The sequence below is a fragment of the Entelurus aequoreus genome, linkage group LG10 (assembly GCF_033978785.1).
Source record: "Entelurus aequoreus isolate RoL-2023_Sb linkage group LG10, RoL_Eaeq_v1.1, whole genome shotgun sequence".
Classification (NCBI taxonomy): Eukaryota; Metazoa; Chordata; class Actinopteri; order Syngnathiformes; family Syngnathidae; genus Entelurus; species Entelurus aequoreus.
Genome location: NC_084740.1, coordinates 58,112,405 through 58,129,466, shown reverse-complemented (window position 1 = coordinate 58,129,466; position 17,062 = coordinate 58,112,405). Strand labels below are relative to the sequence as shown.

The following is a 17,062-nucleotide window of genomic DNA, read 5'->3' as shown; positions in this document are numbered from 1 at the left end:
AAATAAATGCATTATTTTTTTAACTTTGCTTCTTATAACTTTCAGAAAGACAATTTTAGAGAAAAAATACCTTAAAAATGATTTTAGGATTTTTAAACACATATACTTTTTTACCTTTTAAATTCCTTCCTCTTCTTTCCTGACAATTTAAATCGATGTTCAAGTAAAAAAAAATTTTTATTGTAAAGAATAATAAATAAATTTGAATGTAATTCTTCATTTTAGCTTCTGTTTTTTCGACGAAGAATATTTGTTAAATATGTCTTCAAACTTATGATTAAAATTCAAAAAAATTATTCTGGCAAATCTAGAAAATCTGTAGAATCAAATTTAAATCTTATTTCAAAGTCTTTTGAATTTCTTTTAAATATTTGTTCTGGAAAATCTAGAAGAAATAATGATTTGTCTTTGTTAGAAATATAGCTTGGTCCAATTTGTTATATATTCTAACAAAGTGTAGATTGGAATTTAACCTATTTAAAACATGTCATCAAAATTCTAAAATTAATCTTAATCAGGAAAAATTACTAATGATGTTCCATAAATTCTTTTTTTAAGTTTTTCTCTTCTTTTTTTCGGTTGAATTTTGAATTTTAAAGAGTCGAAATTGAAGATAAACTATGTTTCAAAATTAAATTGTAATTTTTTTCGTGTTTTCTCCTCTTTTAAACCGTTCAATTAAGTGTAAATATCATTAATTAATAATAATAACATAGAGTTAAAGGTAAATTGAGCAAATTGGCTATTTCTGACATTTTATTTAAGTGTGTATCAAACTGGTAGCCCTTCGCATTAATCAGTACCCAAAAAGTAGCTCTTGCCTTCAAAAAGGTTGGTGACCCCTGCTGTACACATAATGTGATTAAAATATATTTCCTTGTGTCAATTCATGCACGTTTATGTTAACTTTATTTTTGTTACAAACCTAAATTGAGAGGGGAATATATTTTTTTGTTCCGGTTTGGTCACGTTGTTGGGGGGACAATTAAAATGTGACGGACTTAAGGAAGCAGCATGAGACGACAAGTGTTTGCCAATGATTATTTCTGGTATGTTTGTGAAATAATGTTTCTTTTTTGGATGTCAGACTAATTGTAAGTTCTGTTTGCTCCTTTTATTAGTTCTGACGGCATTATATTTGGTATCCAAGATGTGGCTAAAATAAATAAATGTCTCTGAAAAAAACAAACGACTTGAGCCTTGTAAATTATGTATTTTACAATGTACTGCTTTTATATTTCCTATATTTTATATTATTACTTTGAACTGTTCTATATTTACATTTCTTTATCCTGTAAAGTGTCTTTCAGTACTCTGAAAAGCGCTATACCAAATAAAATGTATTATTATTATTATTATTGATTAAGACCTCGGAGAGAGTACTAGTAGTGAACTTAAAATGTGCAAGTTAATAAAAAATGTAAATTTTTTTTTTTTATACAAAATAAATCAATATAATTACTTTTAGACAGATTCCATTTGTTGTTAGGCAGAATTAGTACATATATTTGTCACTGCCCGATTTAATGAGCGTTAGCGCATGCGCAGACAAGGCAACAGCTTTACGACTTTAAATTGTAAAAAAAAAATAAAAAAAATATACAAATAAAAACGTATGTACATATTTAAAAGTGTTCAGATAGCGATAACTATGTAACCTATTTGTATGGACTTGCCTTTTTGTGATGTTAAGTTCCTGTTATAAGCTGTTATACAGTATGTGCCTTGAGCTCTTATTTTGAAGGCGCTAAGAGCGGAAGTGGTGACACGTTGTGGTGGAGCGGAGTTTTGAAGAAAAACAAAACGAAATAAAGTCCCCGTGTAAAACTGGAGCCTCCGTGTTTGTTATTTTGTAGTTTTACACAGTATAGGCGACATATATTTTACAATCATTTTCAAAAAATGGAGTACTTTAATTATGAGCGTGAGAAGCGATCTTCTAATGTCACTGGAATTCAAAGCTAAGATGAAAAGGGCAGCTTCAAATTTCAATAATAAACGATCTGGATGGATAAAAAGTTATTTAATTTTTTTAAAGTGTGGCTTTTTGTTATTTCAGGTTATGAATATATACTTCGGCGAACCTTTGTTTAAAAAAATAGTTACCTTATTAAAAAACTGTCAAGTAGGAAACGGAAGTGGCCGACTTTTGGCGCATGCGCTGATTGATCATTCCTACATATAGTTTCTAAGTCTGTTTAAAAAGTGTTCAAAACATAAAAGTGACATCAATAATTTAGTGTCGCCATTTGTGTCAAGTTTCTGCTTCACTATAATAAGAGATGAACTCATTTTTTACACTTCACAAAGTCTAAAACATCTGTCATGACTGTTTTGGACTTTGTGTTGTTTTTCCTGCGTTTAGTGTTTCTTCCTGTGCAGCGCTCTTATTTTGTGTCCACTTCCTGTTTTTGCCTTGTTTTGCTGTGACTTTACTACGGGCTTCTGCGGGCTGTTCCTGCTAATATAACTCTGTATGTGACACTTAACTGTTAGCGTGCTAACGTTAGCATGCTAGCACACTTACATTAATGTGCTAACTTTTTTTTTTTGTTGTTGCAAATTTTACTCTTTTTACTCTAGTTCCGCAGCCATACACCTTACAGTCGTATAACTTGGTATGTAAAACATGTTACTTGTTAGCGTGCTAATGTTAGCATGCTAGCACGCTTACATTAAAGTGATAACTTTTTTTAAATTATTTTTCGCAAATTTTACTCTTTTTACTCTAGTTCCGCAGCCATACACCTTAGTCGTATAACTTGGTATGTAAAACGTGTTTCTTTTTAGCATGCTAACGTTAGCATGCTAGCACGCTTACATTAAAGTGCTAACTTATTTTTTGCAAATTTTACTCTTTTTACTCTAGTTCTGCAGCCATACACCTTACAGTCGTATAACTTGGTATGTGAAACATGTTACTTTTTAGCATGCTAACGTTAGCATGCTAGCACGCATACGTTAAAGTGCTAACTTATTATTTTATTTTTTTGTGCAAATTTTACTCTTTTTACTCTAGTTCCGCAGCCATACACCTTACAGTCATATAACTCGGTATGTAAAACATGTTACTTGTTAGCGTGCTAACGTTAGCATGCTAGCACGCTTACATTAAATTGCTAACTTTTTTTTTGTTGCAAATTTTACTCTTTTTACTCTAGTGCCGCAGCCATACACCTTACAGTCGTATAACTTGGTATGCGAAAAATGTTACCCGTTAGCACGCTAACATTTACATGCTAACTTTTTCAGCTAACTTCACACTTTTTTCTGTAATTCCACAGTCATATAACTTGGTATGTGACACATGCTATATGTTAGCACGCCAGCATGCGATCGTTAGCACACGTGCTAAGTGTTAGCATTTTTATGTAAACATGCTATTGTTTTGGGCTTGCTCTGTGGCTCATTTTGTACAGATTCAGACACTCGGCACCATCTAATAAGTACGACGGAGGAATTTTCCGCGGGGAATTTTCTAGTTGCAAATTACGAGGGTTTCTCTGCCAGTATCGCCTTTCTTGTAACGCTGGTTCATCGTCCAATTCGTGTTGTACTTTTTTGTGTTTTTGTCTTACCTTATCTTGCCTTACCTTATTTGTGTCACATTTCTGCTCACCCGTAGCCACACCTGTGCTCCTCTTTTTGGACCGTCTGCTTGCATGTCGCCTGCCTTCTCTGCATCCCAGGATCCCGCCAAATGCCAGCATGCGTAAGTATTCCTGTCTGTTGAGAATGGAATAGTTCTAGTGTGACAATCATGGGTACTTTAACTTGAACTTTCTAGTGCAGGGGTCACCAACCTTTTTGAAACCAAGAGCTACTTCTTAGGTACTGATTAATGTGAAGGGCTACCAGTTTGATACACACTTAAATAAATTGCCAGAAATAGCCAATTTGCTCAATTTACCTTTAACTCTATGTTATTATTAATAATTAATGATATTTACACTTAATTGAACGGTTTAAAAGAGGAGAAAACACGAAAAAAAATGACAATTACATTTTGAAACATAGTTTATCTTCTATTTCGACTCTTTACAATTTAAAATTCAACCGGAAAAAAGAAGAGAAAAACTAGCTAATTCGAATCTTTTTGAAAAAATAAAAAAAATAATTTATGGAACATCATTAGTAATTTTTCCTGATTAAGATTCATTTTAGAATTTTGATGACATGTTTTAAATAGGTTAAAATCCAATCTGCACTTTGTTAGAATATATAACAAATTGGACCAAGCTATATTTCTAACAAAGACAAATCATTATTTCTTCTAGATTTTCCAGAACAAAAATTTTAAAAGAAATTCAAAAGACCTTGAAATAAGATTTAAATTTGATTCTACAGATTTTCTAGATTTGCCTGAATAATTTTTTTGAATTTTAATCATAATAAGTTTGAAGAAATATTTCACAAATATTCTTCGTCGAAAAAACAGAAGCTTCACCCTTGCCCCCGGTGCCGCTCACACCGGAGAATGAATGATGAATGAATGAGTTGTAAAAATGAATGATGGGTTCTCACTTCTCTGTGAAGCGCTTTGAGTGTCTAGAAAAGCGCTATATAAATCTAATCCATTATTATTATTATTATTATATGTGTTTAAAAATCCTAGAATCATTTTTAAGGTTGTATTTTTTCTCTAAAATTGTCTTTCTGAAAGTTATAAGAAGCAAAGTAAAAAAATGTATGAATTTAAACAAGTGAAGACCAAGTCTTTAAAATATTTTCTTGGATTTTCAAATTCTATTTGAGTTTTGTCTCTCTTAGAATTAAAAATGTCGGGCAAAGCGAGACCAGCTTGCTAGTAAATAAATACAATTTAAAAAATAGAGGCAGCTCACTGGTAAGTGCTGCTATTTGAGCTATTTTTAGAACAGGCCAGCGGGCTACTCATCTGGTCCTTACGGGCTACCTGGTGCCCGCGGGCACCGCGTTGGTTACCCCTGCTCTATATTCTCAACGGAACATCAAAGTTTTGGGCTTGCTTGTACTTGCATTTATCGAACAGGCATCAACCTGCAGTCCACACATATCTCTTATGTGTGACTGGTCACACTTATAGAATTGTTTCGAGGTCAGAAGCACAACCAGAATTTAATTAATTAAATAGAATGAATAAATTACAAGGCGCCCCGTGTTATAAGGTGCAATGTCGATTTTTGACACAATGAAAGGGTTTTAAGTGCGCCTTATCGTCCGGAAAACACAGTAACTAAATGAATAATGATAGCATAGTTTGACTCTGGAACAGATTATTGCGGTCACATTTATTTAGTAGTAGAAAAAAACACTCCTTAATTTCCCGTTACATGATGAATAAAGTCATATAATATAATAATATCATCAAACTCTAACTTATAATAATAATTCACCCCTATATAATATCCTACCCTAATACCCTAATATGCAATATTACCCTTCGAGTGCAATACGTCCGACACTGATTGTTATTTATAACTCCGGTACTCTTGTCTTGTTCTGTATATTGTACAGTATTTTGTATTTCTATAGTGTTTTGTATATTGTACAGAATTGCTTATTATTTTTATTGGATAGTAGTCTGTTTATTTCAATTGTTAAGTTTTTTCTTTATTACCTGTTGTGTCATTTATTTTTACCCCATATTTGTTCCCACTACCGCACCTCAAATTGGAGTCCTTAAAGGCCTACTGAAATGAATTTTTTTTATTTAAACGGGAATAGCAGATCCATTCTATGTGTCATACTTGATCATTTCGCGATATTGCCATATTTTTGCTGAAAGGATTTAGTAGAGAAAATCGACGATAAAGTTCGCAACTTTTGCTCGCTGATAAAAAAAAACTTGCCTGTACCGGAAGTAGTGTGACGTCACAAGCGGTAGTGCTGCTCACAATTCCCCGTTGTTTACAATGGACCGAGAAAGTGACGATTACCCCATTAATTTGAGCGAGGATGAAAGATTCGTAGATGAGGAACGTTACAGTGAAGGACTAGAGAGGCAGTGCAGGACGTATCTTTTTTCGCTCTGACCGTAACTTAGGTACAAGCTGGCTCATTGGATTCCACACTCTCTCCTTTTTCTATTGTGGATCACGGATTTGTATTTTAAACCACCTCAGATACTATATCCTCTTGAAAATGAGAGTCGAGAACGCGAAATGGACATTCACAGTGACTGAACATGTAAATACACGATTAATAATTCAGCTTTGCGAAGCTAAAAAAAAATAGAAGCTAACCTAGCTACGTAGCCAACGTGATAGCATCAGTCTCAAATGCAGATAGAAACTAAATAAAAAAAAACCCTGACTGGATGGATAGACAGAAGATCAATAATACTATTAAACCATGAACATGTAAATACAGGATTAATAATATTCCGCTTGGCGAAGCTAAAAAAAACAGAAGCTAACCTAGCTGCGTAGCCAACGTGATAGCGTCAGTCTCAAATGCAGATAGAAACTAAATTTAAAAAAAACTGACTGGAAGGATAGACAGAAGATCAATAATACTATTAAACCATGAACATGTAAATACACGATTAATAATATTCCGCTTGGCGAAGCTAAAAAAAAAACAGAAGCTAACCTAGCTGCGTAGCCAACATGATAGCGTCAGTCTCAAATGCAGATAGAAACTAAATTAAAAAAAAACCTGACTGGATGGATAGACAGAAGATCAATAATACTATTAAACCATGAACATGTAATACACGATTAATAATATTCCGCTTGGCGAAGCTAAAAAAACAGAAGCTAACCTAGCTGCGTAGCCAACGTGATAGCGTCAGTCTCAAATGCAGATAGAAACTAAATTAAAAAAAACCCTGACTGGATGGATAGACAGAAGATCAATAATACTATTAAACCATGAACATGTAAATACACGATTAATAATATTCCGCTTGGCGAAGCTAAAAAATCAGAAGCTAACTTAGATGCGGCGGCGGGCGTTGTACGCTTTTGACGACACCCCGGCCGCCATCAGAGTCGGCAAGAAACATATATTTCCCCAAAGTTACGTACGTGACATGCACATATCGACACGCACGTACGGGCAAGCGATCAAATGTTTGGAAGCCAAAGCTAGACTCACCGTAGTGCGTCTGTTATCCTGCTCAAAACACAACACAACCTCCTGGTGTTGTGTTGCTGTAGTCCGCCGCTCCACCGATCCCACCTACAACTTTCTTCTTTGCAGTCTCCATTGTCCATTAAACAAATTGCAAAAGATTCACCAACACAGATGTCCAGAATACTGTGGAATTTTGTCGAAGAAAACAAGAGGCTTTTCTATCGGGTCCGACGGGGTCCAACCACTTCCGTTGCTTTTGTGACGTCACGCGCATAAATCATATCCAAATGAGTTTTTCAAGCGGAAGTGTGGCCTGAATTTTAAAATGTCACTTTATAAGTTAACCCGGCCGTATTGGCATGTGTTGCAATGTTAGGATTTCATCATTGATATATAAACTATCAGACTGTGTGGTTGGTAGTAGTGGCTTTCAGTAGGCCTTAATCTCATTATATGCAAATATAATGACAATAAAGTCCATTCTGTTCTATTCTATTCCATATACAGTACAGGCCGAAAATTTGGACACATGGAGAGAATGCCACGAGTGTGCAAAGCAGTAATCAGAGCAAAGGGTGGTTATTTTGAAGAAACTAGAGTATAAAAACATGTTTTCAGTTATTTCACCTTTTTTTTGTTAAGTACGTAACTCCACATGTGTTCATTCATAGTTTTGATGGGACAATCTACAATGTAAATAGTCATGAAAATAAAGATTGAATGAGAAGGTGTGTCCAAACTTTTGGCCTGTACTGTATGTAAGGCGCACCGGGTTATAAGGTGCAATGTCAATTTTTGACACAATGAAAGTATTTTAAGTGCGCCTTATAGTCCGAACAATACGGTAACTAAATGAATAATGATAGGATAGTTTGACTCTGGAACATTTATTTAGTATTAGAAAAAAACACTCCTTAATTTCCCGTTACATGATGAATAAAGTCATATATCTATTCATCTAACAAATCCAAAGTCTTGGAACTATTTAATGTAAAATTCCTTGAAATTACACTAAACCAGGGGTCACCAACGCGGTGCCCGCGGGCACCAGGTAGCCCGTAAGGACCAGATGAGTAGCCCGCTGGCCTGTTCTAAAAATAGCTCAAATAGCAGCACTTACCAGTGAGCCGCCTCTATTTTTTAAATTGTATTTATTTACTAGCAAGCTGGTCTCGCTTTGCCTGGCATTTTTAATTCTAAGAGAGACAAAACTCAAATAGAATTTGAAAATCCAAGAAAATATTTTAAAGACTTGGTCTTCACTTGTTTAAATAAATTCATTTATTTTTTTACTTTGCTTCTTATAACTTTTAGAAAGACAATTTTAGAGAAAAAATACAACCTTAAAAATGATTTTAGGATTTTTAAACACATATACCTTTTTACCTTTTAAATTCCTTCCTCTTCTTTCTTGACAATTTAAATCAATGTTCAAGTAATTTTTTTATTTTTATTGTAAAGAATAATAAATAAATTTTAATTTAATTCTTCATTTTAGCTTCTGTTTTTTCGACAAAGTATATTTGTGAAATATTTCTTCAAACTTATTATGATTAAAATTCAAAAAAATTATTCTGGCAAATCTAGAAAATCTGTAGAATCAAATTTAAATCTTATTTCAAAGTCTTTTGAATTTCTTTTAAAATTTTTGTTCTGGAAAATCTAGAAGAAATAATGATTTGTCTTTGTTAGAAATATAGCTTGGTCCAATTTGTTATATATTCTAACAAAGTGTAGATTGGATTTTAACATCAATCATCAATCAATCAATGTTTATTTATATAGCCCTAAATCACAAGTGTCTCAAAGGGCTGTACAAGCCACAACGACATCCTCGGTACAGAGCCCACATACGGGCAAGGAAAAACTCACCCCAGTGGGACGTCGGTGAATGACTATGAGAAACCTTGGAGAGGACCGCATATGTGGGTAACCCCCCCCTCTAGGGGAGACCGAAAGCAACGGATGTCGAGTGGGTCTGACATAACATTGTGAAAGTCCAGTCCACAGTGGATCCAACACATCAGCGGGAGTCCAGTCCACAGCGGGGCCAACAGGAAACCATCCCGAGCGGAGACGGGTCAGCAGCGCAGAGATGTCCCCAACCGATGCACAGGCTAGTGGTCCACCCGGGGTCCCGGCTCTGGACAGCCAGCACTTCATCCATGGCCACCGGACCTATGCAACTCCCCCTCGCAAGGGACAGGGGAGAAGAGGAGAGAAGAAAAGAAACGGCAGATCAACTGGTCTAAAAAAAGGGGGGGGTCTATTTAAAGACTAGATTATACAAATGAGTTTTAAGATGGGACTTAAATGCTTCTACTGAGGTAGCATCTCTAACTGTTACCGGGAGGGCATTCCAGAGTACTGGAGCCCGAATAGAAAACGCTCTATAGCCCGCAGACTTTTTTTTGGCTCTGGGAATCACTAATAAGCCGGAGTTCTTTGAACGCAGATTTCTTGTCGGGACATATGGTACAATACAATCGGCGAGATAGGCTGGAGCTAAACCGTGTAATATTTTATACGTAAGTAGTAAAACCTTAAAGTCGCATCTTAAGTGCACAGGAAGCCAGTGCAAGTGAGCCAGTATAGGCGTAATATGATCAAACTTTCTTGTTTTTGTCAGAAGCCTTGCAGCCGCATTTTGTACCAACTGTAATCTTTTAATGCTAGACATAGGGAGGCCCGAAAATAATACGTTACAGTAATCGAGACGAGACGTAACGAACGCATGAATAATGATCTCAGCGTCGCTAGTGGACAAGATGGAACGAATTTTAGCGATATTACGGAGATGAAAGAAGGCCGTTTTAGTAACACTCTTAATGTGTGACTCAAACGAGAGAGTTGGGTCGAAGATAATACCCAGATTCTTTGCCGAGTCTCCTTGTTTAATTGTTTGGTTGTCAAATGTTAAGGTGGTATTATTAAATAAATGTTGGTGTCTAGCAGGACCGATAATCAGCATTTCCGTTTTCTTAGCGTTGAGTTGCAAAAAGTTAGCGGACATCCATTGTTTAATTTCATTAAGACACGCCTCCAGCTGACTACAGTCCGGCGTGTTGGTCAGCTTTAGGGGCATGTAGAGTTGAGTGTCATCAGCATAACAGTGAAAGCTAACACCGTACTTGCGTATGATGTCACCCAGCGGCAGCATGTAAATACTAAAGAGTGCAGGGCCAAGAACCGAACCCTGGGGAACTCCGCACGTTACCTTGACATAGTCCGAGGTCACATTATTATGGGAGACGCACTGCATCCTGTCAGTAAGATAAGAGTTAAACCAAGACAAGGCTAAGTCTGACATACCAATACGTGTTTTGATACGCTCTAATAAAATATTATGATCGACGGTATCGAAAGCGGCGCTAAGATCAAGAAGCAGCAACATAGATGACGCATCAGAATCCATCGTTAGCAATAGATCATTAGTCATTTTTGCGAGGGCTGTCTCCGTAGAGTGATTTGCCCTGAAACCGGATTGAAAAGGTTCACAGAGATTGTTAGTCACTAAGTGTTCATTTAGCTGCTGTGCAACAGTTTTTTCGAGAATTTTGGAAATAAACGGAAGGTGGGAGACCGGTCGGTAGTTTACCATGAGGTCAGGATCGAGGTTAGGTCTTTTGAGCAGAGGATGAATAACCGCTTTTTTGAATGCTAGGGGAACAGTGCCGGAGGAAAGTGATAAGTTTATAATATTTAACACTGATGGACCTAATAATACAAACAGTTCCTTGATAAGTTTCCCAGGAAGTGGGTCAAGTAAACATGTTGTTTGTTTTATCCCACTTACACGCTGTAATAATTCCTCTAATGTTATTTCATCAAAAATAGAGAGACTATTTTGGAGGGCAGTGTCCGTCGTATATACAGTCGTATTTGTGTTAATAGAGCCCAGTTGTAGCTGGGATGCGTTGTCTTTAATCTCCTTTCTAATGAGTTCAATTTTCTTATTAAAGAAATTCATAAAATCATCTGCCGAGTGGGTGGAGCTACTGGGAGGAGTCCCTTGTTGGGTTAGCGATGCTACTGTACTAAACAGAAATTTAGGATCGTTTTTGTTGAGGCGGATGAGATTTGAGTAGTATTTAGTTTTAGCTAAGGTAAGCATGCGTTTATAAGTTATTAAACTATCACTCCATGCTTGATGGAAAACCTCAAGTTTAGTCGCGCGCCATTTGCGTTCCAGTTTTCTACATGATAATTTATGAGCTCTAATTTCTTCTGTAAACCATGGGGTGCGCCTTTTAGGGGCCCTTTTTTGCTTTAGCGGTGCTATACTATCAATAATTTCGCGCAAGGCATCGTCAAAGTTGTTAGTGAGTTTATCAATAGAGCCGACATAATTTGGGAATGGTGCTATTACCGAAGGCAGTAGGTCAGCAAGAGTCATCGTTGTGGCAGCATTAATGTTGAGGCCGCTATAGCAGTTATTATTATTATTAGCTTGTTGACAAAGAGTCAAAACTTCAAATTTTATAAGGTAATGATCGGACATTACTTTAGTATATGGAAGTATCATAACTTTGGAGGTGGTGACACCCCTGACAAGCACTAGATCTATTGTATTACCGTTGCGATGCGTGGGTTCATGTATTATTTGTGTAAGACCACAGCTATCAATTATGGTTTGGAGCGCCACGCACTGAGGGTCCGATGGGGTATTCATATGGATATTAAAGTCCCCCATTATGATTATATTGTCGGCGTGCGTCACTAGATCAGCAACGAACTCTGAGAATTCACTGATAAAGTCCGAATAGGGCCCAGGGGGGCGGTAGATAACAGCCAGGTCGAGAGGTAGCGGTGTGACAGACCTCATAGTAAGCACCTCAAACGATTTATATTTATTATTTAGGTTAGGGGTAAGGTTGAAATTTTCATTGTATATTAGTGCGACACCCCCTCCCCTTTTAAGAGGGCGGGCAACATGCGCATTCGTATAGTTAGGAGGAGATGCCTCATTGAGCGCAAAAAATTCGTCCGGTTTGAGCCAGGTTTCGCTAAGACCAATGACGTTAAGATTGTTGTCTCTAATGACCTCATTAACCAATAACGCCTTGGGAGACAATGATCTTATGTTTAAAAAGCCCATATTATAGGTATTGGGCTGTTTTGACGAGTTTTTGTTAAGATTATCCGTAGTGGCAATATTAACAATGTTGCGTTTATTATGCGTAGTGCACTTTAAATAGTTTCGACCATATCTAGGAATTGATATGACTGGAATTTTCCGATTGTTTGCTTGGTGCTGCAATAGACTGGACATATCATAATTTGCCACCTCAGTAGAATGCATGTCCACCCCTGACACAGACACAGCAGAAAAAACATTATGTGAATTGTGTATTATTCTAAGAGAATTGCTATGCGTACATGGATTATCCAGCCTGGCGCTGGCTAGTTCTAGCTTAACTGACTCCTCACCCGGACTAACAGACATTGTAATTGCCTGTGACCGGGCTTGCTCTAGTGTAGTCAGTCAAGTGAGACTTAAATAGTAGTCTATGTTTCTAGACAGGATGATGGCGCCTTCCTGGTTAGGGTGAAGGCCGTCTCTCATCAGCAAGCCTGGTTTGCCCCAGAAAGAGGGCCAGTTATCAATAAACGTTAGTCCCTGCTGCCTACAGTAGCTAGCCAACCACTTGTTAAGCGAGACTAATCTGCTATATCTCTCATCATTGCCTCTCGCAGGCAGGGGGCCAGAGACAATTACTCGATGCCTGGACATCTTTCTGGCGAGATCACAAGTCCTGGCTATGTTTCTCTTTGTAATCTCTGACTGTCTCATTCTAGTGTCATTGGAGCCAACGTGTACAACTATATTCGCATAATTAGTGGTGCGATTAGCCTGTCGTACGTGTTTACTAGGCCTGTTGCGAGTTAGCTCCCTAAGATTAGCTTCAATGTCAGGTGCTCTGGCCCCGGGGATACACTTTATTGTGGCTGGTTTGCTAAGCTTTATGTTTCGGGTGATGGAGTCCCCTATAACTAAGGTGTGGTGCCCGGTAGACTGGGGTGTAGGACTAGCTAAAGAGCTAAATCTATTATGCGTCTCAACCGGTACACCGTAGCTTGTAGGCCGCTTAGGACTGCTACGAGCTGGGCTAGTTAGCTCGCTACAGCTAACGCTAGCAGATGTGTCCGCAACATCTAAAGTTACGACATTACTCTGCTCTAACTGGCGGACACGGCCCTCTAGCAGAGCCAACCTCTCCGTGAGTATGGTGCAAGACGCGCAGGAAGCCATTACTCACAGTGTTTTCTGTCACCGAGTGAAGTTCCTGCTGTCCTCAGGGAAGTGGTCGCGGTCTGTAGGAGTAGCTTCTTACTGACCGGCGCTGCCTTTCTCCGCGCTAGCTTAGCAGCTAGCTAGCTGAGGAAAGGGTGGTGGGACAGAGATCGGGTGATTTGCAAGTTAAATAGTACCACTAAAAATGTTTGAGAAGTGATAAAGAAAGCTGTAGAACAATTAAAAGCACACAGATAGAGCGCTACTTAGCTTTTTCGCAACAGCGAACAGACGGCGAGCAGTCACGCACGGTGAACCGGACATATTTAAAACATGTCACCAAAATTCTAAAATTAATCTTAATCAGGAAAAATTACTAATGATGATCCATAAATATTTTTTTTAATTTTTTCAAAAATATTCGAATTAGCTAGTTTTTCTCTTCTTTTTTTCGGTTGAATTTTTAATTTTAAAGAGACGAAATTAAAGATAAACTATGTTTCAAAATGTAATTGTCATTTTTTTTCGTGTTTTCTCCTCTTTTAAACCATTCAATTAAGTGTAAATATCATTAATTATTAATAATAACATAGAGTTAAAGGTAAATTGAGCAAATTGGCTATTTCTGGCAATTTATTTAAGTGTGTATCAAACTGGTAGCCCTTCGCATTAATCAGTACCCAAGAAGTAGCTCTTGGTTTCAAAAAGGTTGGTGACCCCTGCACTAAACAATTACCGTATTTTGCGGACCATAAGGCGCACCGGATTATAAGGCGCACTGTCCATGAATGGTCTATTATTGAGCTTTTTTCATATATAAGGCGCACTGAAGGAGTCATATTATTATAAAAAAAAATTCTAAATGGAAACATAACATGTCTTACCTTATACACACACCATAATAATACTCCTATGTTGAAGCACAGTACAATCCATCAAGTGGTGTGGCTTCATAGCTTACCAAAGTCATACTAAAATATTTTGATGGATTTTGGAGCGCCGTGTGTAATGTTCTATATTCTCAATGGAACATTTCAAAGTTTTGGTGTTGTTTACTTGAGTCATATTGCAGTCTGCACCTATCTCTTATGTGTGACTGCCATCTACCGGTCACACTTATCATTACACCCTGCTTGGCACTCAGCATCAAGGGTTGGAATTGGGTGTTAAATCACCAAAAATGATTCCCGGGTGCAAAGCTAAGCTAGTCGAGTCAGGCTATTATAATAAGGAGACAATAACAAATGTTACACTGTAAAGGTGCAACGTTTATATTCCTTTATGGTCCGAGCAATTGTTTTTAGCTACCATGTTTGTATACAAATCTATTTAAGTTTTTTTTCTTTCAGTAATGTAGATGTAGCCCTAAGTTTTTTGTTTTTCTTTTAGCTTGTCCTGAAGAATTTGGAGGTAATCCTACTGCTGCCCACTGCTCCCCTCACCTCCCAGGGGGTGAACAAGGGTGATGGGTCAAATGCAGAGGACACATTTCACCACACCTCGTGTGTGTGTGTGACAATCATTGCTACTTTAACTTTAAAGGCCTGCTGAAATGAAATTTTTTTATTTAAACGGGAATAGCAGATCCATTCTATGTGTCATACTTGATGATTTCGCGATATTGCCATATTTTTGCTGAAAGGATTTAGTAGAGAACGACGACGATAAAGTTCGCAACTTTTGGTCTCCGATAAAAAAAGGCCTTGCCCCTACCGGAAGTAGCGTGACATAGTCAGTTGTTCACCTCCTCATATTTTCCTATTGTTTTCAACGCAGCTAGAGCGATTCGGACCGAGAAAGTGACGATTACCACATTAATTTGAACCAGGATGAAAGATTCGTGGATGAGGAACGTTAGAGTGACGGACTAGAATGCAGTTCAAGACATATCTTTTTTCGCTCTGACCGTAACTTAGGTACAAGCTGGCTCATTGGATTCCACACTCTCTCCTTTTTCTATTGTGGATCCCGGATTTGTATTTTAAACCACCTCGGATACTATATCCTCTTGAAAATGAGAGTCGAGAACGCGAAATGGACATTCACAGTGACTTTTATCTCCACGACAATACATCGGCGAAGCTCTTTAGCTACTGAGCTAACGTGATAGCATCTGGCTCAAATGCAGATAGAAACAAAAGAAATAAACCCCTGACTGGAAGGATAGACAGAAGATCAACAATACTATTAAACCATGGACATGTAACTACACGGTTAAAAATTCCCAGCCTGGCGAAGCTTAACAATGCTATTGCTAACGACGCCATTGAAGCTAACTTAGCAACGGGACCTCACAGAGCTATGATAAAAACATTAGCGCTCCACCTACGCCAGCCAGCCCTCATCTGCTCATCAACACCCGTGCTCACCTGCGTTCCAGCGATCGACGGAAGGACGAATGACTTCACCCGATCATCCGTGGGGTTGGCGGCTAGCGCATCTGCTATCCAAGTAAGTCCTCCTGGTTGTGTTGCTACAGCCAGCCGCTAATACACCGATCCCACCTACAACTTTCTTCTTTGCAGTCTCCATTGTTCATTAAACAAATTGCAAAAGATTCACCAACACAGATGTCCAGAATACTGTGGAATTTTGCGATGAAAACAGAGCTATTTTGTATTGTTTTCAATGGGGTACCGATACTTCTGTTTCACTGGCTACGTCACGCGCATACGTCATCATCCAAAGGCGTTTTCAACTGGGAGTTTAGCGGGAAATTTAAAATGTCACTGTATAAGTTAACCCGGCCGTATTGGCATGTGTTGCAATGTTAAGATTTCATCATTGATATATAAACTATCAGACTGCGTGGTCGCTAGTAGTGGCTTTCAGTAGGCCTTTAACCATGTACCAAATAAAATTGCTTCGAGGTCGGTAAGCACAACCAGAATCATTCCGCACATTAGGTTATAAGGCGCACTGACGAGTTTTGAGGAAAAAAATGGATTTTAAAGGCCTACTGAAAGCCACTACTAGCGACCACGCAGTCTGATAGTTTATATATCAATGATGAAATCTTAACATTGCAACACATGCCAATACGGCCGGGTTAACTTATAAAGTGACATTTTAAATTTCCCGCTAAACTTCCGGTTGAAAACGCCTTTGGAGGATGACGTATGCGCGTGACGTCGCGAGGTCCACGGAAGTGTTTGGACCCTTTTGGACACAATACACAGAGCTCTGTTTTCTTCGACCAAATTCCACAGTATTGTGGACATCTGTGTTGGTGAATCTTTTGCAATTTGTTTAAAGAACAATGGAGGCTGCAAAGAAGAAAGCTGTAGGTGGGATCGGTGTATTAGCGGCTGGCTGCAGCAACACAACAAGGAGGACTTTGTTGGATAGCAGACGCGCTAGCGGCGAACTCACCTTGACTTCCTACGTCTCCGGGCCGCCGACTGCATCGTCGATCGCTGGAACGCAGGTGAGCACGGGTGTTGATGAGCGGAGGAGGGCTGGCTGGCGTAGGTGGAGCGCTAATGTTTTTATCATAGCTCTGACGAGGTCCCGTTGTTAAGTTAGCGTCGTTAGCAACAGCATTGCTAGGCTTCGACAGGCGTCCAATACACATTAACCGTGTATTTACATGTCCAGTGTTTGGTTCGGTGTCTCCTGATAGTAGTATTGTTGATCTTCTGTCTATCCTTCCAGTCAGGGATTTATTTATTTTGTTTCTATCTGCATTTGAGACAGATGCTATCACGTTAGCTCATGCTAAAGAGCTTCGTCGATGTATTGTCGGGGAGATAAAAGTCACTGTGAATG

General features: G+C 38.1%; 1 protein-coding gene across 5 annotated transcripts in view; it reads right to left on the bottom strand.

The window, feature by feature from the left end:
- The window catches only part of foxb1a (forkhead box B1a), a 303,263-nt gene that overhangs the window by 11,385 nt on the left and 274,816 nt on the right, over positions 1-17,062 (bottom strand). For 3 of the 5 annotated variants that reach the window (XR_009827541.1, XR_009827540.1, XR_009827543.1), the window contains 2 exons: positions 8,932-13,438; positions 3,594-3,726 (listed from right to left, as the gene is read on the bottom strand). Coding sequence is in view for 1 of the 5 variants with exons in the window: in XM_062061289.1 (XP_061917273.1) it covers positions 9,326-12,505 (3,180 nt within the window). In the remaining 4 variants the exon portion in view is untranslated. Of the gene's footprint in view, positions 1-3,593; positions 3,727-8,747; positions 13,439-17,062 lie in introns of those variants that run through there. The other 2 variants (XR_009827542.1, XM_062061289.1) reach the window with 2 other exon arrangements.